The 26,540-nt window shown below is 36.7% G+C and overlaps 1 protein-coding gene across 2 annotated transcripts in view; it reads right to left on the reverse strand.

The window, feature by feature from the left end:
- FNIP1 (folliculin interacting protein 1) overlaps nt 1–26,540 on the reverse strand; it is a 110,530-nt gene that overhangs the window by 63,606 nt on the left and 20,384 nt on the right. For both annotated transcript variants that reach the window (XM_033096377.1, XM_033096378.1), the window contains exon 2: nt 5,338–5,464. In XM_033096377.1, the coding sequence (XP_032952268.1) occupies nt 5,338–5,464 (127 nt within the window). The remainder of the gene's footprint in view (nt 1–5,337; nt 5,465–26,540) is intronic.

Consider the following 26,540-nt stretch of genomic DNA (forward strand, 5'->3'; position numbering starts at 1 on the left):
TGAAACACTGCCTTCCCTCCCATCCCACTCAATAAAATAAACTATGATCATATGTCATCTTTACAAAGAAAATTGCCATGTGTCTTATTTAAAGGGACCTCAATAAGTATTTTTACAATGGCTATATCTTAATGCTGATGTAGCTTCAAAGTAAACAAATTTCATTAACCTGATTTTGATCCAATTAATTACACTCGAACTTACTTAGTAAGCCCAAGTATTAGTATCTTTTACTTTTACTTGATAGCTTTCAAGTGAAATTTTTTTCAAACATAATCCTAAAATTCAGAATCAGGCTGATATTAAATTGCCTAAGAAACTTACAGATATTTCCAAATTAGAAAATGTTAATTTCTTTTTGGTAAAGGGAGCAGAGTAAAGCAATTTGATAGAACATTCTAACAAAGAACATTCTCACATTCTAAAGCTTGGTAGAACATTCTAAAGTTGGTAGAACATTCTCACGTTCTAAATCTTGGCTCTCCATTTATAATTCATGGTATTATTTTCTCAATGTTAAGATAGAAATTTTCCTCAATAAAACTTTTGGTAAATTATATGGCTAAATTAGTATTTATAATCCTTATTCTCTCATGTAGATTGTTTTAAACTAAGAAAAAGAAAGGGCATGAGAAGTGACTTCAACATTTATCATATCTAAATTCAATGCTGCTGTGCAAAGACAAGGCTGAACGATTTACCTTCAGTCAGCAAACTGCTAATGCCTAAACTATCTCAACATTATGGAGGGATCCAAAAATTTGTGTAAGTTTAAAATTATCATTTATTTCACACAGTCCTTCTTTGCCTTTACAGAATCCACATGATTTCATGTTCCAATTGGACAGGTACAGTAAAGTGAATGAAAAAAAAATCACGTAAAGATCAAACAGCTTGCAATTGAGGGAAACATTGGGCATTTCATGGTGTTCTGCAGTGTTTAAAAGGAGCATATGATACCTTCATGAAAGTATTTTCAGGATTTTGACAATAAACTTCCTAACTGTAATTACAATTGATCAAAATATGTCTTGAGTACTTAATACATGGGAGACAGTGTGCAGTTTAGGAAACAAAGGTGAATAACAGAGAACTTTTTTACTTTTTTTTTCCTAGTCTAATAGCAAATATACATATAACTATAGCTATAATATAGAAGTCTATGAAAGACTATTTGCAAAGGATTATGAGAATTCTAATGGAAGAGAAAAGAAATATACCTAGAGGAATCAAAAAGGATTCATAAAGTTCTGATAAAATGAAACTAGAAAGAGAATAAATTCTTCATTTAGGGAGATGGCATGTAGGGAGGACAGATACAACAAGTGAGACTGGAGGTATTCAAAGCTGTGATTTCCAGTCACTGATGAGTCTTGAGAAAAGTTTAAAAAAGAAGAAGTAGACTTACAGGAAAATTTCAGAGAGTTGAGGAATGAGTGGTTGGTATCAGATTAGAGCCAGTAGACAGATTACTATAGAGACACAGAGAGACAGAGGAGATGAAGAGAAACACGGGAGAACAAGAGGTACGTAGAAAGAAGAATCTGAGAAGTGACACTGAGGAGAGTCTATCTGAGTGAGACACCAGCAGACAGAGACGACAGACACTAAGAAGGAAGACTGAGAGGAACAGACAGAAGAACACATACCTGAAGGAGAAAGTAGAAGGATAATTATTTTGTTGGTGTTCAGATGAAGAGGCTTTCTGAATGTTTGCAGGCAAAGAAAAAAGCTAATTGAGAGGGAAGAAGAAGACATCAGCAGAAAAGAAGGCCAATGAGACAAACGAAGCACCATCCTACAGAAGGTGAGCAGAAAGGGTTCAAGAAACAGCATGAGGCCAGACAAACAAGGCTGTTTAAGAAAAAAAGGAAGAACGCTGAAGAAATACACAATGAACAGCATTAAGGTAACTAGTAGGGGGAGGTAATATGCTGCAATTCATTGGAACACTACCAAGTACAAAGAAAAACCTCAATAAATATTTGCTAAAAAAATAATCAAAAGAGTACTGATTAATCAATTAATGTCAACTTATCAGCCTCAGCCTAATTCTGATGAGCTATCAGCAGTATAAATAAAAAGAAGACATGCTTAGGACTTCTGAAGCTACCTTAGATTTCAACTGTCCGCTTGACCGTCTACAATTCTGTGACTCTTTGGCATCTCACCACTCAGCTATTCAAACCAAAATGCTGGTTTCACCAAAATACTTTCTTCTCCCTCATCACCCACATCTAACCATTCTCCACATAGCAGCCCCAACTGATTTTTTCACTATATTTTTTAAATTGAGATATAATTGACAACATTAGTTTCAGGTGTACAACATGATTCATTATTTGTATATATTGGGAAATGATCTCCACAATAAGTGCAGTTAACATTCACCACTATGTATAATTACAAAATTTTTTTCTTCTGATGAGAACTTTTAAGATCTACTCTTTTAGCAACTTTCAAATACGTAATAAGTAATGTACACCATGATGTACATTACATTCCATGATTTATTTCATAACTGGAAGTTTGTACCTTTTGACCCACTTCACCCATTTCGCCCACCTTCCACCCTCACCTCTGGCAACTACCTGTCTGTTCTTTGTTATCTATGGATTCAGTTCTTTTTAAATTCCACGTGTAAGTGAGACCATACATACAATTTTTCTTTCTCACTTATTTCATTTATCATAATGCCCTTCAGGTCCATCCATGTTGATGTAAATAGCAAGATTTCACTCTATTTTACAACTGAATAATATTCCATCGTATATATGTACCACTTCTTTATCTAATCATCTATCGATAGACACTTAGGCTGTTTCCATGTCTTGGCTGTTGTAAATAATGCTGCAATGAACATAGGGCTCATATACCTTTTAAAGTTAGTGTTTTTACTGTCTTTTGATAAATATCCCAAAGTGAAAATACTGGATCATATGGTAGTTCTATTTTTTTAATTTTCTGAGGAACATCCATAGTGATTTCAATAGTGGCTGCATCAATTTTACATTCCCACAAACTGTACACAAGGGTTTTCTTTTCTTTACATCCTCACCAACACTTGCCTTTTTGCTAATAGCCATTCTAAAAGTGTGAGGTGATTTCTCATTGTGGTTTTGATTTGCATTCCCTTGATGATCAGTGATATTGAGCATCTTCCCATGTAACTGTTGGCCATCTGTGTATGTCTTCTTTGGAAACATGTCTATTCAGATCCTCTGCCCATTTTTTAAATTGGATTGTTTGGGGGTTTTGCTATTGAGTTGTATGAGGTCTTTATGTATTTTGGATATTAACCTCTTGTCAGATATATAACTTGCAAATATTTTCTCCCAACCGGTAGGGTTCCTTTTCATTTTGTTGATGGTTTCCTTTGCTGTGCAGAAGCTTTGTGTTTTGATGTAGTTCCACTTGTTGGTTTTTGCTTTTGTTGCCTTTATTTTTGGTATCAAATCCAAAAACCCACTGCCAAAACTGATGTCAAAGAACTTGCTGCCTATGTTTTCTTCTAAGAGTTTTATATTTTCAGGTCTTATGTTTTCAGTGGATTTAAGTCGTTAATCCACTGTGACTTAGTTTTGCGTATGGTGTAAGGTAATCGTTTGATTTCATTCTTTTTGCATGTGGGCTGTCCAGGTGAACCAATACCATTTATCAAAAAAGACTATCCTTTCCCCATTGCATATTCTTGGTTCCTCTGTCATAAACTAATTGATTGCATCTGTGTGAGTCTATTTCTGGGCTCTGTACCAAAGTGATTTTTGTGAAATATAAATCAAATCCCTTTAATGGCTGCCCTCTGCATTTAGGATATAATCTAAATTTCTAACCTAGAGACCTATGAGGGCCTAAATACATTGGCTCCTGCTCCATCTCTCTCCAGCTTCTTCTCTAGCTACTTTGCATACTAATTACTATCAGACTTGCCTTCTTTTAGTTCCTTCAATTCACCAAGTTCCTAAGTCACTTTGTGCTACATTTTCTGGTCCTACTACCAGGAAACTCACCCCCCATTCCATGCTTTCAATTTCTGTAGATCTCAGCTTGAATTTCGCTTCCTCAGTGAGACCTTCCTCAATACCCCTATACCCAAAGTGACGAATATTGGGTTTCCTTCCTGTGGAATCTCATAAGCATTCTGTGTGTTTTGTTCACAATACTTAATTATAACTTGGAATTATTAATCCACGTATTTATTTGTTCAATGTCTACCTCCCCTAAGGGATGACTAATTGCAGGTGCCTAGAGGGCGGAGACTGCTAAATCTCCAAGAAGCTAGTAGATACTTAGTTATCTGTACAAATAAACAATACTTAACATTTTGCAATGCTTACTTCTTATCAGATTGAAAAAAGTGTCCAGATAATGGATACGAAATCTAAACAAAGCACAATCTCCAGAAAATGGAGAAAGTGTTAATAATTACAAGGACACAGTAAACCTGGCAATGAAAGTAACTCAGACATGTATATCTGATATTACAGGCCACTGCGGCAGACGCTGAGGATGCAGCTATAAATAGGACCACAGACTATGGCCAACAGATCCAACTTTTCTAAGAACACAAAATCTCAAATACAAACTCCTGAGACTCAAAACAATAAATATTTGTTTGCTTTAATGGACAATTCTACTGGTAGGAAAAGCTTTCCCAAAGTATTGGGAATAAAATGCTAGAGAAAATTGTCAGTTTAGGGGAGGGGAGAAAACACAATTCCAAGATTGCATTTCCAGATTACAGGTCCACAGGACTGAATCTTTATGCCACAAAGTGTAATGGCAATAGCAACAGCAGGGATAACCACAATCGCCTACGTTTTCTTGGATGACCAAGTGAATGTACATGCACTAATGCTAAACTAGTCATAAAATATTTCAAAATATTACACTGAAAAGTAACAAAATAAATGCTCTTGCTACCACGGTAGAGTAGGGGAAACATGATAGATTAAGGGCTGCAGATTTAACTTACTTTGCACCTTCAGACAAATAATTTCAGACAAGTAATTTCATCTCTTTAGGTCACACTTTCCACAACTGTGAGATGGGAGGTTTGGACCAGATCCTCTAAGGATCCCGATAGCTCTGGTCATATCTCTCAATACAATTACATAAGGAAATAAAAGTCAAACTAAAATGTTCTCTAGTACTAGACTAATGACAAATAAAGCAACTGTTTTTTCCTTTAAAAATTCTCAAAATCTGGGCTCTGAATTATAAAAGCATGGCAAAGACGTTTTGTACTGACAAAAGTAACATAACTGAAATTTTACACACTTTCTTGAATTAAAATATCTGACATTAAATTTCAACCCAATCAATAATGATGCTCACCGATACTGATATGTCCTCATTTTTCCTCTTGACACTGGAGTCAAACAAGACATTTCTCCCTCGTCTTTCACAGTCTTGATACACAATCAGTCGAATTTGGCTTGGATCAAACTCTGGCAAAGGCCAACTTTAAAGAAAAATAAAAAATATTTTAATAAATATTCCATATAAATTCCTAGAAATAAAATCTGTATAACAAAACCAAAAGTTTTATTATTGCTAAAAAATATAGAGATCTTTTTATAAAACACAACTATTTAAAGCTGAAAACATACAGCTATGACATTTTAGATTAAAAAATAAAAGTTGTGGCAAGTATCACTCAGTGTACATAAAATATAGTCATCCCATATTAATCTAAAAATAGCTAAATTAAAAATTAAATACATTTAATATTGGGAAAATACATATAGATTTCATGTCATGGACCCAGATAGCATAAGGTTAAGCCACATTTTTAAATAGTTTTGTTACTGTTTCTTTAATATGGATATGTAAAAACAAAAAGTTTTCAGTTTAAATTTCAGTTTAAATAAGTAGCTAAGTACTTATAAAACAATAACAAGTAAAAAAAATGATGACTCATAAATAGGGTGGAAATTCTAACATATAGTTGGTATGAGTAAACACTGGCACTGTCTCTTTAGAGACTGGCCTTTTAAATTATATACTACATAGACAAAATCTAGTAAAACTGAAGTTGACTCCAGCAATTCCATTCCAAAAAAGTTTACCATTATATGGTAAATGTTAATAGCAGCACTTTTCATAACAGTTGAAACTCGAAACAATTTAAATGCGCATCAATAGTCAAATGAGTAAATACATTATAGTATATTCAGACCACAAAATACTACACAACAAACACAATAAACAAACATCAGGTATAGGCAAAAACATGGATGGACTCTAAGCAAAAGAAATCAGACAATCACACACACACACACAGAAATAGTTCTGTATTTTTCCATTTATAAAAAGGTTTAAATCAGGTAAAGTTTTATCTAGAGATGCATAGTTAGTTTTTAAAACTATAAGGAAAACGAAGGGGTGGTTTCCAAGTTAGGAGAGTGGTTATCCCTGGGAGAGAGGTGGTTGTGGGGTGGGAGCATAACCAGGAATGGAGCAGTACTATGTTCTATATTTTGACTGGATAGCACTTAATGGATATTTACTTTACAGTACAAAAAAAAAAAAAGCTATCCCATTTGTTTTATGTACGTTTATTATGCATTTATTTCATAATTTAAAAAGTTGATGGAGTGAGACAGGGAGGAAAGGGAAAGAGAAATCAGTAAGCATAATAGTGGTGTAGATAATGTCTGGTGAACTGAACACAATACGACTGATGGGACAGTTACTAAGAAACAGACATGTGCCTCCGATGTGCCAAAGGCTGGTTGGGGCGAGATAATAAAGAACCTGCTCTGGAAGCAAGAGACGCAGCGGCCAAGTAAAGAAATAAATGAACATGATAATTTTAGGTAAATGACAGATGAAATAAATCAAAACAGGGAATCAAGAGACTGTGACAGAGGAGGTAGTAAGAGGCCAGTATGGGAGTAGGGGAGGTATATGCATTTTTTTAAGTGCCTCTGAGGACAGAATTCTGGAAAAAATGAGAGGTTGGGTTTTCCTGGATGTGAGGTCTTCCAAGAGACCTTGAATTAGCAGTGACCCCCATTTCATTCATCCAAACCCCTTTGGTCTCCAAGACACCCAAAAAATAACACCCAAATTCCTTTGCTTAGATGTGAAGATGTCCACAATGGGCCCTGACCGGCCTTTCCAGACGCCTCCGTGTTACCCATGCCACCATCATGCTGACCTCGGAGGCGCAGGACATACCAGCCCACTTCAGAGTTCCTACCTCGGGACAGCCACTTCTTCTACCTGAAATATCCCCAACCACCTTGGCAAATTCCTATTCATTCTTAAAGATCTAGCTCAAATGTCACTTCCTTGGAAGACTTGACTACCTAATTCCTCCAGTAGAGTTAGGGCTGACTTCTGAGATTACACTTACTTCAGATTATAACGCTAATAGTATTTTCCACATTGTACTGGAAGTTATCTGTTTACATGCCTCTTTATTCCACTAGACAGAAACCTCCCTGAGGGATTCATCTCTGAATCCCTAATCCCAAGCACATTAAATGAGTAAAACTACATACCCTTAAATAAAGGTAACACTACAGGCACTAAGTAAGTATTTTATGAGTACGTGGACTGAACTATAATATTCCACAATATGAAAAACTAAAACAAGCTTTCTTTAAAAAGTTAAAGACATATCTATCAACTGATGAATGAATAAGCAAAACGTGGTATATATCCATATAATGGAATATTATTTAGCTATTTAAAGGATACAGGCTCCAACATGGATGAATCTTAAAAACATTATGCCTTAAGTAAAGAAGCCAGTCACAAAAGGCTACATACTGTGTGATCCCATTAATATGACCTGTCCAGAATAGCCAAATCCACTGTGACGGAGAGTATACTAGTGGTTGCCCAGGAAGGGTGGGGGTGGGGGAGAAAGGAGATAAACTGCAATACGTAGAGTTTCTTTTCTTTATAGGGTGACGAAATGTTCTGGAATGAGAAAGTGATGATGGTTGCACAACTCTGTGACTATACTAAAGAAAACCACTGAACTGTACACACTTTAAAAGGGTGAATTTTATAGTATGTGAAATATATCTCAATAATAAAAAAGATAGAATGCTTTTCTCCTGAACTTACTTAAGCATTTACAAAGCATACTTGTTAATTCAAAATAAGACTGTGTAAAATCTAAAATTATAAAGCTTTTAGAAAGAAACATAGAAGAATATCTATGCAACCTTAGGGTATACAAAGATTTCTTAAGACACAAAAATTACTAAGCATAAAAGAAAAAATTGAAAAATTGGACTTTATCAAAATTTAAAGCCTACACATCAAAAGTTTTTTGTTTTTTTGTTTTTGGTTTTAAGAGGCCAGCCAAAAACTGGAAGAATATTTGCAATGTATATAACTAACCCACTGAATTGTACACAGCCATGTAAACAGCCTACAAAGAACTACAAAGCAGTAAGATAAACAATCCAGTTTTTAAATGGGCAAAAGACTTGGGCATTTCACATAAGGAGATACATGAGTGATGAATGAACAAAGCACATGGAAAAGATGCTAATAGTATTAATCATCAGGAAAATGCAAATTATAACCCCTCTACAACCATAAAATGGCTAAAATTAAAAGGACCAATAATACCAGTTGTTGGTAAGAATATAAAGCACTTGGAATTCTCATACACTGTTGGTAGGAGTATAAAACAGTACACTGTTTAGGAAAATTATTTGGCAGCTATGAGCCAGCACTTTTTCTCATAGGTACATATCCAATAGAAATGAAAATACAAGTCCACAAAGACTTTCACAGAAATGTTCTCTGCAGCTTTACTCACAATAGCAAAAAACTGGGAACACCTCAAATGACCATCAATGGAAGGATGGATAAACGAACTATGATATATTCCTGCACTGAAATACTACTCAGAAATAACAAGCAATGAACTACTGATCACACAGAAACAAAGATGAACTCTAAAACATTGTTGAGTGAAAAACTCCAGACAAAAAAGAATACGTATTGGTAATTCCATTTACATGAGAAATCAAAACAGTGGTTGGCCAGGGGTGGGGTGTGAGGTGAATGGGTTAGAAAGATATATGAAGGAACTTTCTGGAGTGATTGAAATGTTCTACATCTTTACTGGGGTTGTAGTTAAACAGGTGTATACAGTTTTCAAAATTAAATTATACACTTAAAATGCCTGCATTATATGTAAATTGTACCTCACTTTTTAAAAAGGAAAGGATTGTAGGAAGAAAAAATAACACTATATATAACCAAACTATGTATTTACATTATAGACATCTCATTAAAACAGAGATTAATTAAACATTTACCATTCTCTAAGCACAATGCCAGGTGCTGGGAGTACATCTGTTGACACATTCTTTATCTACGTATTCATTCACTGATTAAAAGCATTTAAGCATGAAAAGAAAAATATGACTATACCATGAGAAGAGTTCTATCTATTGAACCAGCTACTATTCCAAATGCATTACGTAGATTAATTCATTTAATCTTCACAACATTAATTCATTTGATCTTCTCAACAACTCTATTCTTATTTACAGGTGAGAAAACTAAGGCATAGAGAGATTAAGTAATGGGTCCAAAATAAAATAACTATCTAGCAAATGGCAAAGCTGGGTTTAGATTCCAGAAGGTGTATCTTTGGAGACCATGATCTTAAACATTATTCTGTATTTCTGATTAAGGAGGAAGTGTTATTTAAAACTTATCAGCTTCAGAGGGGAAGAAGGGCACTGTGTTCCCTGAAAGAAGAAAACAGCATGTGCTATAATTCTTAGTGACTCCAGCTCAGGACTGTGCAGTGGACAAACGCAGCTACAAAGGCAGGCTGAGCCCAGGTCATCCATCACTCGGAACCGTTTCACACAGACACATAAGAACCTCATCGTTCAGGAAATGAGTAAACTGGGGTGTTTAACAATAGATGACAAGATCATTTGTGCATTTTGGAAAACCACATTGACAGAAATTTGGAGAACTGACTAGAGAGGGAGGTCTGGAGGTAAGAATAATGTTATATAACCTGAACCAAGGAACAGCACTGAAGGCAGAAAGAAAGGGACAGAGCTGGGAGACTGGATGGGGAATGGGGGAAGATGATGGCTGAGTCTCAGGTTTTGGATTTGATTAAAACAGATATCATTAATCAAGGTAGAGAACACAGAGGGGAAAGCAAGTTTGAGATAAGGATGTTAGCAGAATGAGTTCAAGGGACCTGTGAGAAAGCTGCAGAAAGATGTCCAATAGAACGGCGAAAAAATGGTCTAGAGCTCAGGAGGCGGCTGAGACTAGAGTCCTACACACAGGAGTTAGGGACACCACTGAAATCATTCAGGGAGAGCACATCAATTGAAAAGAGAAAGGCAAGTGAAGGATCAATAAACTAGAATTTTGGGAAGACACAGCAATATTTTAATGACAGAGAGAAGAGAAGCAGAGAAGCTAGGAAGATCAGTAAAGATAGGACACCTGGGACAAAAGAGGAAACCCATGGTAAAATGTTATTTCAAAAGTCAAGGAAGATGAAGATGAAGAAAGGAATGGTGCACAGTACCAAAGGCTGCAGAAAGGCCAACATTTATAAAGACTACAAGTATCCGTGGGATTTAGTAATTTGGTGGTCTTTGGTACTCTTGCAAGAACCATTTCAGTGGAGAAGTGGGGTGGGGTTAGGGACAGTCACAAAGCAATAGCAATGGATTGAAGGAAAAGAGCTGAGAAAGTAAGGATAGTAAGTATACGCTATTTGGAAAGATTTCCCTGTGAAAGGGGAAGATACAGGAATGACATATAATTAACTGACCACCCAAACCTCAAAGTTTTGAAAGTAAAACGGGGCCCTAAACACAAAGGTGTAAACTGAGATTATCTTGGGCAACCAAGATCTATTGTTACCCCCGACAGGCAGAAGAAGAGGTGAGGCTACAAGCGGCTTTTTCTTAAAGGGAAATTGTGTGTGTGTGTGTGTGTGTGTGTGTGTGTGTGTGTGTGTATGGCATATGTATGTATATGTACACACATATATAACATATAATATTCTTTTTCTTAAAGGAAAAAGACCCGTCTATCTACCTATCTATCTATAAAAGGAAGAAGGCTCAATCCTTAGAGAAGCTTAGACTTTGGGACATGCCTAAATAAGATAAGAATAGAGATGGAAATTACACCACCTTATATTTAAATGGAAATCTTGTGTGAAGTTGTTTTGGTCTCACAAAGAAACTCCTAAGTTATTGCTGTTCAAAAACAAAGCTGGTCCAAGTTATCTGGGACGACATCTGTGCTGCTGCAGAGTACGTCCCTGAAACGGTCAGGGTTTTTTTTAAAGCCTTGATTCCCTTTACCTTTACCTTCTAATGGAAAGAAGTGAATTCTGAAAATTATAGATATGAAATTAAGTAAATAGATTTGTTACCAAGATGTTGCCTGGCAGATTAATTCTATTGCAATACACTAGGAGAACATTGTGTTAAACAACAACTAACAATAACCTCAAAGTGACTCCTTTAATTTTAATAATTTTAAATGGTATAGTCACCTTAAATTTATTTATTTTTCAAGTGAAAAAAGTGAAAGAGAAGCAAAAATGGCCCCTAAAATCACTATTCTGGCTAGTGCTGGCGTGTCTCCCCCCTTTCTTTCACTCTCATCTCTAATCTTCCACTGGTGTGCACTTCTGATCAACACTCAAAGGGTCTGGAATAATCCTTTATTTACTGGAACCAAAATCTTCTGATATCTAATCCGTCATGATTTCCACTTCATCATGTTGCCTCTTTTTATCAAAATTTAACTGAAGACATAACTAAGCCAAATTATTAACAGTGGTAAGAACACTCATCACCACTCACAAAAATTATCTATATACTATAGCAAAACTTTTCTCAGTATTAAGCTATTGTAGTCAGCATATTAATTTAAATATTAGTAAGAAAACTACTCAGTGATGAACCACAAAGTATTTTAAGATTTTACACAGATGTTATTTATAGTTTATGTCAGCTTACCTGTTCTGCATGTTTTTTATCTGACACCTTCAAAGAATGCTAATAGGAGATAAACACGCCGGACTAGACACCTTTACACACTGACACTGCACCTCAGAAGACCCCATGAATTCCTATAACAATGTTACTCACTACCAAGTTAGGTCTAAATCATGCATCCTTGATGAGAACATGGTGCCGTCCAAGGAGGCAAATTTGGGTCTTGGGGCGAGGGGCAGGAGTAGAGAAGGAAGGAAACAAAAAAATTTGTAGATATGCTAATAGGTGTGGGCCTCCAAAGGGCCACAATACATAAGTAAATGCACAGCAGTATTAGAATTTCATTGGGGGGAAAGAGGGGAGAGATTAAGGAGGAAAAAATGGCTAAGAAAGGCTCCTTGGGGGACAATCATATAAAAACATGGTTGAGGAACAGCATCTCAACGCTAGTCTGCATCTCAACACGTTAGCAATTGTCACGCTTAAAGAAGGTACCTACAAAATTCACTTTTTTTCCCTAGAAAATTCACTTTTATTTGACCAACTCTTCTGCCTTATCAATCATCTTAAAATTGAATTTCATGCACTTGTAGATAAATACCAACTGGTCTTTTCTCTTCCTCTACTCCTACTTCCAATTGATCGTTCATACATTTTCTCTTTTACTTACCATCAAAGGGTCTGGAAAAATCTGACTGTACAGTGTATTTATCACACCTGATGATTTTAAGTTTACTCATTCAATAATTATTTGTACAGTGCCTACTATGTACCTGGTACTATATTAGTTGTCCTTTCCTGAGCCTTATCCATCATTGTTGCCTCATTGAAATGAAAACATGCACAAGGAAACAGACTAGCTCTGAGAAACCATTAACACCCAGAGCTCTTGCAAGAAATGGAGAGAGGGGGCAGCCAAATTTTAAAGGCTATGCATACAGAATTAGAGAAAGAGCCCCTAGTACTAGAAAACATTCGGAGTTTGGTAAAGGATGAATCACTGAGGAACAGAGAGAAGGATGAGTGAGGAAGGGACGGAGGGAGGGATGGAGGGAGGAACAGACGGAGGGAGGGGGATTAAATTAAATTAGGCTATAAGAGACAAGCCAAAAATCTTTCCCAAAGTAACACCAACATGCTAAGAACCGGTCACCATCAGAACCCCAAAACATCAGAGCCAAAAGGACCATATTCAATGGGAGAAATATTTTCTGTATATGGGGAAAGTGATTCAAGTTTTTAAAAAAATCTGTAGAAAGATTTTGCTTCAGAGAAATCTGCTGCTAATAGCCAATGTTTCAATATGCCTCCTGAAAGCAAAGTATACAAGCCTTGCAATGTTTTTTTACTTTACATAACATTTTAATTTTTGGCCCAACAATGCAGAAATAACATTCACCATTTCCTCTGTAAAACATACTGACCATCAAAGGACCAGCAAGTGAATGTATATTTGTATGCTGTAAGCTAAAAAATAAAATGTTACATGTACAGTTTTGAAAATGCCTCACTTCATCTGACTTTTTCCATTAATCTGGAAGTTCCAATTGTATCAGATAAGAGATCTTCTTTTTTTCCTTTTGATGTATTTCCTGTGTATTTTTAAAAATAATGATCATGACAATATGATCTATATCAGCAATTTCCAAACATTTCTAGTAAAAGGACACCTTTTACTAGACACTTAGTATCCAGTAACAGATTTTATGATAGAAAGCTACTATGAATTCACTTTTATTAGTCAAAAGAACATCTATATATATATGAGTGAGAAACAGAACTACATACGCATGAGCTGGTGCATTGTAGTGACTGACGCAAGAGCCATGAATTGTTGAAAAAAAGTTCAGGTAATCTAACTTTTTCACACAGCCTTTTCAGCACTTCCAAATACACAGTAAACTTGGTTAACTGTTTGTCCAGTTGGTACAAATTCATAATGAATAATCCCGCTGATATCAAAACAGGTTAGCGACATCGTTGCGACAAGTTCATGAACTTAACTGTCAGACTGTATGCATCAGACAATTATTTACTCAGTTTACAGACAGCACTCAATTTTTTGTAGAGTAGAGGACCCAATTCAATAACTCTTCCCCAACTCAGGAGTCAAAAGACCTAAGGTCAGGATACATACAAAAATCAGAGAATCTACGTACAGAAAATTAGAAGAACCACAAAATACATGTAAAATTGCATTGTAGAAAGTTTTTAAAGTATTTAAAACAATTAAGAAAAAAACATAGATCACTACAGAGCTATCACTGCATTTCCACGAGGAATCACACATTAAAGAAGTGCTTAAAAGAAATTTTCTTAAGCAGGTAAGATCATCAGTAACAAGGTGTCATTATTGTAACAATTTTGCACTTCAATATAATTCAAACATGATTTTATAGTGGAAATTCCTCCCAAATTGACAACGTGTTCATCACAAGTTATAGTTTACATTTTGTTTTGGCTTTTTATGCTTCAGTTAACTTCTTAAATATCACCGTGTTTCCCCAAAAAATAAGACCTAGCCGGACAATCAGCTCTAATGCGCCCTTTGGAGCAAAAATTATATTAATTTTTGGACCTAGCCGGACAATCAACTCTAATGCGCCCTTTAGCTGATTGTCCGGCTAGGTCTTATTTTCGGGGAAACACAGTATAGGAAGAAGCTGGGAGAGATAAGGAATATAATACAACTTCAATTAATTTGCCGAACAAGTGAATGAATCAATGGCTTTTTTAAGAAGTACTACTTTAATGCTGGAAGCCCGTATGTACAGACTTTATGGACAGTAATTATTTCACTAAGGAATTATAATTCTCTAACCTGACAGAAAAATAATCCCATGATTTATTTGTTAATCTGAGTTCCTAAGAACTAAGTTATCAATTTATGCCTTTTTCTTATGAGAAAAATCTTGCTTTTTATATAGGCTGTTTACATCCAGTTATTTTTCTCCCACTACATTCTAATAAACTAAATATAAAAATAATACTAGATAATCTTTAGTCTGTTTGTGTATAGTCATACTAAATTCAATTATACCCAGAATATTAACGAAACCCTAATGATTGTCATTTACATTTCAATGCAAGTATAGTCAGCTGCTTGGCCGTCATTTAATCAAATTAGGTAACACGTGAAAAAATACTGTAAGATAAAAATATAAACTAGTACCAGCATTAATTAAGGATCCCAAATCCATTTATACTTATCCCATAATCTAACATGTACAAAATCATACCCACAAAGTAAAACTTTACAGAAAGTGTTTCAGAGAAGGGAAATTAAGCATCTATAACATGAATTCTTGGTGAAATGGAACTTCAGCAAGAATAAATTTCTGTACAATGAGAGCACGCCATCTATCATATCAGCTATCATATTTACTGAGTATTTTTCAGCAACACATGTACCTAATGGAAATACTATACCTGACCTATGTGGCTTTTACCTTTCTGACATTAATTCTGTATACCTCAGAACTTACAAAACTTCAGTGGGACACTGGGAGAATTTTAAAAACAGCTACAACAATTGAGAGAACCACTATCCAAGTTGTTCAACTTGGTTACTCACGCATATTGAAAAAATATTTTTAAACTTTCACAGTAGAATTTATTTAAAATATAAAAACAATATACCTTAATCTAAATTCACTACTAATTCAAGTCATAAATGACTAAGTGGAGACACACAGTTAAGATGTTCACAGAGCATCAAAAACATTACCATATAAATTCAGGTCCATGTCAAGTAAAATTAAATAATAACATTAATTATGAAAAGCTGAATTAAGATCAATAGCTAACTAATAAATGTCAAGTTTTAATTTAAATTTTACTTAGAAATATGTAAGGTAAATACATAAAAACACACTGCTTTCCAAATATCTCTAGTAAGTGTTCCTATGTAAACAAGAAAAAGAGCAGTGAATGACAGAAAGAGAATAAGACTCACACTTAACATTCATAGATTAGATATTTTTAGATAATAATTACCACCAGCTTAAAACATTCTCAAACAGTCCTAAATTTATCACCATAATTTTAATCAACTTTTGATAAAATAAGTATATCTAAAATCTCAGCATTTAAATTTTTATTTCAGATACTTTAAAGCAGGGGTGTCCAAACTTTTTTCAACATTTTTTACCAAGGGCCATATGTGGTAAAATATACAAACAGCCGGGCCACTCACTCGAGGTGAAGTACGTATTGCCTCACCTGGTTTATTTAACTAAATATATTTTTGGAATTTGCTGCGGGCCAATTAACAATGGATTGTGGGCCACAGTTGGCCCGAGGGCCGCAGTTTGGACACCCTGCTTTAAAGCAAACATATCACCAAATTTGTAACTAGACTTGAGCTGATTTTGATGTTAACATTTGAAAATAACATCTTTAGGTCAACTGCACATTAGTGGCATCTCTATTTTTCTTCAGCAGTTCCACTTTTCAAAATCCCTAAAAACTCCAGTTATGCACAAGTGCCCGTCCGGGTTAAGAATAGCAATGAACCCTGTTCATCTGACTGTCAGGTGACATACCAAGAAGTCTGACTTCACGCAAATAAAAGCCTCTCCGCACTGCAATGAGAAAGGCTTCCTCCCAGCAGCTGGACACGGGATTGAGAGCCTGAAGAAATCCACTGCCCATGAAAAATCTACATAGTTTTCAAAAGACTCCATCCAGTCCTCCTGTTTCACAAGTAACATCCTGTTCTTTTCTTCACTTAGAGTCTGGAATTTTTACAGAAACAAATTACAACTACATTCCAATTCCTTTGTCTCTTCTACTACAGATATATGATTGAAGAAAATCAAGCCAAGTATTTGGTAAACTAAGTACTGTCCTGACAGCTTGTACAGACCAGGAACACCAATTTTTTTACGGGTGCTTTAACTCAACGAGGGGTCCTGTGCAGAGTACTCAGGCAGCCATGGCTCGTACCCAACTCGTGAAACAATCCCCATCCATAAGGAGTTCAGGCTCATCGACTAAACAAGAAAACAGGTCACCCCCTCCTCTTCCCTGTGCCATTACAGACAAGTACACATACACAGCAGTCAGTATGTAAACTGGCTCACTAGTCTGAACTCTATGCTGAATTCAGATAGACAAGTCTAGCACAAAACACAACTTTTGAATTTATAAATTTCAATAAAACCATCATGTTACATTACTTGGCTGGTTCATGAAATACAGACATTTCAGCTTGCTTTTCAAACACTGTCTTTCACTGGGTTTTGTATTTTAACATGTATCAATATGTTCTTCCAGAAAAACTGTAGAGCGCATCTGTGTATTATGCTAACAGGACTAACTGCAGTAACACAAGTGCCTTCATACAATGGGCTATTAGCCCACAACCTAACAGACACTAAGCTAAGACCAAGAATCACTCCCCACATCCAACAGGGCAGAAACAGAAGAATGGCCTCCAAATCAGCCGAACTTGGATTTACATCCCAGCCTGGCCACACACTGACTGTGATCTTACAGAAGCACCTTCACTTCTCCAGTGCTCAGATTCCTTGTCTGTAAGATAGGACTATGTCTGTGATTAGTACAGGGATACTTAACACAGTGTGACACATATTGAGAGTTCAATAAACATTTGGTGAATTACAACCTTCTCACCCAAGTACAGTGCCTTTTTGTCCCAGTTATAAAATTGTAACTTTATTTTAATTGTAATACTTTATAATTAATTTTAATAATCCTGGTACTTGTTGAGATATACATATATCTGCCACAAGGTTTGAGCATTTTCTCCACAAATCATTAGGCAGAAACTTTTAAAATCCATCTTTCATGGATCATCCACCTATGATGCAAATCTGGGTTTAATATAATCATATATAATACAAGCATGTTTACTGCAGAACTAAATGTATTAAAGGGGGAAAAAACTAAAATGCCCACCAACACAAGACCTGATAAATAAATGACAGTATAGGCAGCCCTCCGTATCCGCATGTTTCACATCGCAGTTGGGAATCCGAGGTTGAGAATCTGTGGATCCGAAGGGCTGACTGCATGCCTTGTTCAACACCATTTTATATAAGGGGCTTGAGCATCTGCAGATTTTGTTTTCTGTGGGAATTCCTGGAACCAATCCCCATGGATATCGAGGGACAGCTGTACATTTATTCAGAGAAATACTGTGCAAGCCTTTAAAAGGATGAGACAGAGCTGTGTATGAAGATCTCCGTGGTAATTATTACATGAAGAAAAGCCAAATTCAAAACAGTATGTATACCATCAAAGTGGAGGCAAACAAACAGCAATATGCTTGCATGTGCATTAAACATTTTTGAGAAAGATAAATAAGAAACAATACAAAGAAGAAGTGACCCTAGAAATTGGAGAAAGAGTGACATTTACTTTAGCATTACACTCTTCTACACGTCTAGTCTGAACCAAAACTTCACGTTCATTTCAATAACCACTTTGACTCCCCAAGTTTTAGACACCTTCTCCTCTAAGGAATATAATAAAGCTTGATAACATCATAATCTTACGGCAGAACATGATCTGATTTTCCACGGAACATTTCAGGATAGAAAAGAACTAATCAGAGAAAAGTTTGATGGCCACTCAAAAACCAGCAAAGTCAAATATATGGTGATGGAAGGAGAACTGACTCTGGGTGGTGAACACACAATGGGATTTATAGATGATGTAATACAGAATTGTACACCTGTAATCTATATAATTTCACTAACAATTGTCACCCCAATAAATTAAAAAAAGGCATGGAGTCACGTAATTAAGGGAAATCATCATTTTATAACAAAAAACATTTAAATATGTTCAAAATAATGGCAGTAAGATTATGCGATGCTTAAAATACTAATTAAAAGTAAATGCTAAAATGAAGAAAAAAAAAATCCAGCAAAGTGCCACAAAACTAAGAAACAGAAGAAAAAGGACGTGTTCCAAAACAAGAAAGCCAGTGGCTGAATTAATGAGAAGTTTATTTCTCTAATGTCTACTTATTAAAGTCTCTAGTCTCCCAAATGCTCAAACCAAAAATCCAGAAGCCACCACGTCCTATTTTAGAATAAATGTCTTGAGTCCAACCATATCACCACCACTGCCACCATCCCAGTTTGAACCACAGGATCTCACTGCTTAGTCTCCTTGGCCTCTCCTGCTTTCCTCCCATTTATTCTCCACGGGGCAGCCAAAGTGGGAAAATCTCAACATGTTAGTCACCTACTAAAAATCCCTAGTTAACTCCCTACAGCTCTCAGGATAAAGTTCTAAGTTTTTAGTAGAGTGGCCTTCGCCTACTCTCTCCTCCCACCCCCTGCCCATACCCACTCCAATCAGTTCTACAAACGCAGTTTTCACTTCAAACCTTCTTCACTGTTTCTCCTTTGGTCTGGCATATTTTTCTCGGTTCCTCCCCTACTAGCCTGGTGCATTTTTCAGGTCTCCGCGTCCACGTGACTTCCCACCAGCAGCCTTCCTAATCACTCCCATCCCCCACCACATCTGGAAAAGGTTCCCCTCCCATTTGCCTCTACAACATCTCTTTCCCCAGGCAGAACCCTAAACGACATCCTCCATCCTGGCGCCTGAAAGACAACTGTTGCAATCGTCTATTTTCTGCATTTCTACTGGACCATAAGCCCTGTGAGGACGGACCAAGCTTCTCTTGTGCACAGATGTAGTGTCTAGCACCGTGGGTGACATTTAGTAGCCTGCCAGTAAGTCAAACTAAGTTTTGAAAGAATTCTGATGAAATTTCTTATCTTGACATCAGTTTAATGTTAACAAAACACTACATAGGATTTTAGTGGTTTTTTAATGAGAATGAAATAAAAATACCTCTTTCAGCACCTACCTGCTCATACTTACTCTAAGGTACATAGTCATTTCAGGGGGTACTGCTTTTAGTATTCCCCCAAACTCTTTATCCTCAAAAAGAATAATCATTCTAAACATAATATAAATTGACTGTACAATCTTCTTTTCTCTCTTCCCTCAAGATTGAGGGGGAGGGGTCCAAGTCTTAAATTTAGGGAGATTTTTATGGGAAACTACCAGAACATCTAACCTTTCATGTCGCTTCTCCACCAACCTCAATCACAGAGTTGTTGGGAGAATCAAATAACACAATCGTTCTACAGGAAACCTAGAAAACCAGCATGAATAAAGCCAGAGAATAGTGTGCGGGCCTAAGACTGTTATCCGTGGAAAGCCCTGATTACAACATTGGTCTTAGGCTGGCATCTGGGAAAGTGACTGGTAAACAGTTCCTACACTAGTGTGAAACTTCCCCTAAGTCATAAGTGTAGCTTACTGTGATTAAACTGTACACTGTGATTTATGCTGAAAACCTAGTTTTCTTCTGGAAGTCGGGATTTTGGTATACGCTAATCAGCCTGACCAGTCCCCCAAAAAAACTTGGACACTACCTGACCGGTCCCCCAATAATAGCACATTACTGCTGCAGGATTTAAATGTACCCTATGTGAATCCATTAGAAATGGACACTTGAAAGTTTGCACCTGGTTTCCTCTGGACCTTGCTCCAAGGGCTTTTTTCTTAGCTGATTTATATAAGCTTTGTATCCTTGCACAGTAGTAAATTGTAGCTCTGAGCATGACTGTATGCTGTCTTGTGAGTTACTACAGTGAATCACCAAACCTGGTGGTGGTCTTGTCCGCCCCCCCCAACACAATGAAGAAAATGGAATCACAGAATAAGGACTATGTCTATCTGTTCGGAACAGGAGTAGAGCTTGTAGTGCAAAAACAGAAGTAGTTCTTTGCACAGGGTCATTAAAAGCAAAAATCTACCAGAGTTTTCAGGGGCACATGGTTACCTAGCTAGAGACTACATTTCCCAGCTTCCTTTGCATCTAAATGTGGCCATATTATCAAGTTCAAGTAAATAGGAGAATTGCTGTGTGCAACTTCCAGGTCATCGCCTTAAGTACAAACAGCTTTTCCTTCCTCTCTCCTTACCCGTTTCCGGATAGCTGAGGAACAGCAATACCTAGTGCAGCCCGCTTGGACTCAGATGGAGAAACCAGATGGTACAGCTGTCCTAGAGACCCGACCAGTCTGGATCACCAGACGACTTCACGCAACTACACTGTCTTCCTGCCAGAAACTACCTACCTACATTTTTTTTTTTACTATTACATGAGAGAAATAGTTTCATCTTATTTTACTGTTATCTTGCAGTTTCTGTTACAAAGCTCAGCTTGTACCCTAACACAGTTACACCAGTCTGGTTTTGAGTTTCACTTCTTAGGCAAGCTGTTTTCCCTTTCTGGGGTCAGACCCTAGAAGATCACTTCCAACTCTGAGTTTACGATAGGTGTGCACTGCTCTCTGATTTCTGTCAAACCAGACGTTTTATTAACAGTGCAATGTATAGGGTAAACAATGATGCTATATTTCAAGAGTATACATTTACAGAGTAAGCTTCACATGTATAACCACGCACTTAAATATGAGATAGTCCTAGTATGCTTAATCTAAACTTAAAATTTTTTAATCACATAAATTCACAAAATACACTATATGGAAAGAAGTATAGCACAGTAATTATGTGGTTTTAAAAGCAAAGAGACCAAGGTACAAGTCCCAGTTCTGTCATTTATTAGCTGTACTGGTAAATACCACAACTACTAATATAAATAACAATACTTCATACAATTGTTGTAAGGATTTAGAGGCGCTTAGTGTGTAGCTCAATACCCGGCATACTGTAAATATACAATAAAAGACTGTTATTGTTAACTGCATTTTACTCATCGAACACAACTACATTAGAAACCTAGTTTGTGCCAGGCACAACACTAAGCTGAAAAGAAGATATAAAAATACATGCATTCATTCTATGCTACAAAAATAGTAGCACTGTAAATATCTATTGTATTATTATACATAAAAGTTAAAAAGGTTTTGTAGAGGTTAAAACAGCCATCCCAGGCCTGGAAGAGTATAAATCTAATTAAGAAGACAGGATATGAACCAAAACGTTAATTATCATATACTGGAGTATTATACATCCTAAATTCTTTAGCAATTTCTAGACTTGAAGGGCACTGTGATATGAAGATCTGCGCACCGCAATGACTAGAACTTAAAGATGAGAATAAAATAAAAGCAGCAGGTTCACAGGCTTACTAAACCTTGCTTTATGTACAGATTTGGAAAATAAGGACAAAAAGGTAAAATTCACCCACTGAAATTCTCAGATATAAGATTTCTAAAAACTTTCAGATATGAACCAAAAAAACCCCAAACCAAAAAACCAGTAACATTACATATTCTTTACAAAGGGACACAATATGGTGCTATTAAAAAATGTGACAGAGAAAAACCAGCCTGAAATTACCAAGTCTGGGCCTAGGATGATGGTAATGGCAATGGTGAAAAGGGATCTGAAAAGCAAGAACCAGAAAGATTTAGTGAATAACTGAATGTGGTACTAAGGCAGTGCTAACTGTTCCTCAATATAACCTGGTGGTAGAAATAAGGAGCCTCAACAATTCAATTTTATAATTATCCTAAGGCACGAGAGGGATGTCAAAATGAAGACGTCCCAAAGGAAGCTAAAGTGAGGGTCTGGATGTACCTCTGCTGGAAAGTCAGGGACACAGGTGTAATTCTGAAAATCGGCAACAGATAACTGGCAGCTTCTACAGTAAAATCTATTTTTCTCTTTCTCTTTTTCTCTCCACTTCTAAAATGACCTCCACATCAATAGTTTATAAACTATTTTTAGGCTGAGAAAATCTCAGCATTCTTGAGGATATGAAAAACTGAACAAAATATACAGATAACCTAGTCATGTCCCATATTTAGTCAGTAGCTTGCTAAAAAGTTTAACTTCTAAGTTATAAAAGAAATATAAACAAAGTTTCAAAACAAGCCTGCTAGTATTTTATATATTTAACAATCAACCTGAAGGCCAATGCTTTGAATGGTCTTTTAATTCACAAAATGCCTCTGAAGTTATGAGAATCAAGAGGTTATCTGAAAGAAAGCAAAATCATTCAATCATCATATTAAAGTACTTTTAATTCCCAAACAGGAAAAATTAAGGTTTTATTTTTCAATTTCAGCCTAAAGTTAGTACTTGAAAGCTGGGATGTTGTCTAAAATATAGAAACAGGTGTTAGTGGAGTCTTTGCGCTATGGGTTATTTAGTGATGGCTTCACTAAAATAAGTGAATTTACAACCACAGTGGTGATTCTTCAGGCACATACAAAAAAAGCAAAAGCTTAAAAAATTAAGCCTCACTTCAATGACACCAATTTCATCAGGTTATTCAATCTTTCTTCAAATAATTGTTTAGCTAATAGTTTAAATTGCTAACAATTCTCCATATAACCTCTAAATCACAAAAAATAAAAAATATCTCTAGTATCTATCACTTCCATTTCTCATGATAATACTAAAGTGTAGGCCCTCAAGATATTATAAGTAGATACAGCCGTTTTTTAAAAACTTTAGGCTCTCCTGTTCCAACTCATTCCAGACTCACCTTCCAGGGATGTAATGCTTTATTTATCAGGTCATTCCACTACTGCAGAACTGTCAGTGACTCGTTTCCTTTTATATCAGTGCTCGCACACACGCTTCTATCATCCTTAGATTCACCTACAGCAGCACCTAATCCTATCCCATTCCCTTTTACCTGGAAGAGAAAGGTGTCCCTCTCCCTCTCCAAGTCTACAGAGTTGACCCCTTCCCTTCTGGTCTCTTGTTCCATCTTGCCTGTTTGTTTTTTTTTTTTTTCTTTTTAAGGAGGGCGCAGCTCACAGTGACCCATGCGGGGATCGAACCGGCAACCTTGGTGTTACTAGCACCAAGCTCTAACCAACATATAACCAACTGAGCTAACCAGTCACCCCTTGCCTGTTTCCCGTAACTCTGATTTGTTTCTTCCACCCATTTATCTCTAAAAAGTTACATGTGATTTACACATTTCCTCCCCTTTTGAGCCAAACTTGGAAAAGCTACCTACGCACAGCCTCTTAATGCCCCAACTTGTGCACAACGTTTGACAATGTCACCTCCTTGCACTCTACTCCCCGATAACCTCACCATGTCCAGTTTCCAACACATTCCCATTTCCTGGCTATCTTTCTGAATTCAGATACAATACAGTTTGGAGCCCAGGTATATGTGTTTTTAAAAACTGTCACACATACAACAAAATACTACTCAGCAACAAAAACAAATGACTGATGCAATAACATGAATGAATCTCAAAACCATTTATACTAAGTGAAAGAATCTGATACAAAAGGCTATACAATGTATGATTTCATTTATATGACATTCTGGGAAAGCCAAAACTACAGGAACAAAAATCAGATGAATGGCTATCAGGGACTGGATGCGGGGAAGGGGAGAATCACTAAAAAAGGGGTACAAGGGAACTTTTGGGGATGATGGAAATGGTCTACATATCAGCCGTGGTGATGATTATATGACTTTTAACAGCTGATGATTATATGACTTAAACATTTGTTAAACTCATCAAAAACTACAAATCTTAGTTACAATGGTTATATTACCTAAAGCAATACACAGATTTAATGCAATCCCCATCAAAATCCCAATGACATTTTTTAAAGAAACAAAAAAAAATCATCAAATTTGTATGGAACCACCAAAGACCCCAAAATGCCACAGCAATCCTGACAAAACAGAACAAAGCTGGAAGTATCAGAGTCTCTGACTTCAAATTATACTGCAATCTACAATAATCAAAACAGCATGCTACTGGCAGAAAAAGACGCACACACCTACAAATGGAGCAGAACTGAGTGCCCAGAAATAAACCCACATATGCGAGTATATACAATGAAATACTACTCAGCCATAAGAAAGGATGAAATACTACCATCTGCAACATGGATGGAACTTGAGAGTATCATGCTAAGTGCAATAAGTAGACAGAAAAAGACGAGAACTGTATGATTTCACTCATGTGGGATATAAAACAGGAAGCAACAAACAAACAAACTCACAAACACAGACAGTAGTATGAAGGTTACCAGAGGGGAAGGGGGTCGGGGGATGAGGGAAGGATGAAAAGGGTAAAGGAGGTCAAATACATGGTGACGAAGGGAGACTAGACTATGGGTGGTGAGTACACGGTTCAATATACAGATGATGTATTAGAGAACTGTACACTTGAAACTTACATACTGTTATTAACCAGTCACCCCAATAAACTTAATTTAAAATTACTTCACAGTAATTTAAATTTAACTTAAAATTTAAAAAAACTTCACAGATGACTGTAATGCAATGATCTGAAGATTGCAAAATCTCTCTCTCTAGCCCCAACTGTTGGCCTACTAAGAATTCTCCACCTAAATCTCAAGGTAGCACAAACTGTATTAAGTGCAGCTAAACTTCCTTCTCGTCTCCACAGGCCTGCTCTTCCCTCCTGCATTTCTCACCTAGCTTAGGGGCATTCCCACCTCCCAGGCCCTCGTCTCTCAATAGAGTCAGCCACAAGTCCTTCTCCTTCACTCCACATTCAGTCAAACACTGAAGCCTTTTCTCCCAGATAGAGCTCCTCCTTTCCCATCCTTCTGCTACTGTCATACCTACCTTCTCTGGCCTGTAACATACTGGTGCCTTCACTGGATCTGCTTCCAGTCTCGCCCCACTCTGTCCCATTTGTCACAATGCCTTCTAAGATTAAGTCGCAAGACACAAAGCTGATCACATCATACCACTGATAGTTCCCAGCTGCCTAGTATACACAAAACTGCTTTATAAATTTTTTTTTTAAGATTTTATTGGAGAAGGGGAACAGGACTTTACTGGGGAACGGTGTGTACTTCCAGGATTTTCTCCAAGTCAAGCTGTTGTCCTTTCAATCTTAGTTGTGGAGGGTGCAGCTCAGCTCCAGGTCCAGTTGCCGTTGTTAGTTGCAGGAGGCACAGCCCACCATCCCTTGCGGGAGTCAAACCGGCAACCTTGTGGTTAAGAGCCCACTGGCCCATGTGGGATTCGAACCGGCAGCCCTTGGAGTTAGGAGCACAGAACTCCAACCGCCTGAGACACCGGGCCGGCCCCTGCATTATAATTTGAGCCCCAGCATTATTCCAGCTTCTCATTTCCTGCCACTTCCTTATGTTCATATCTTGAAACTCTCAAAAATCACAAAACTTACCATATCCTTTCCTTAGGCTATGTCTATCAGCATGCCTCCACTGTAAGTACCTCTTCCTTCCTTTGTTCAACCTGAAAATCCCAATGTATCCTAAATTTAGGATGCAGCTCAGTGCCACCTACTCTAACAAACAGAGGTAACCACTAAACAGAAGGAATCTCCCCTTATGTACCCTCAGAATTATCAGCTCTATGAGAGCATATTTTAGTTATCTGCTTAGTGTTCAATGAGCATTGTAGGATTATGAAAATGCAAAGGTGAATGAGGCAAATCCTTGCAATAATGACCTATTCAAGTATCAGTCCCACGGCCTAAACTAAGAGCTCCTAAAGGAAGGGTACTTAACACAAAGACTACCAACCCACAGGGATCTGGGGTTCAGTGTGCAAAAT

This window comes from Rhinolophus ferrumequinum, chromosome 24 (genome assembly GCF_004115265.2).
Source record: "Rhinolophus ferrumequinum isolate MPI-CBG mRhiFer1 chromosome 24, mRhiFer1_v1.p, whole genome shotgun sequence".
In the NCBI taxonomy this organism is placed as follows: domain Eukaryota; kingdom Metazoa; phylum Chordata; class Mammalia; order Chiroptera; family Rhinolophidae; genus Rhinolophus; species Rhinolophus ferrumequinum.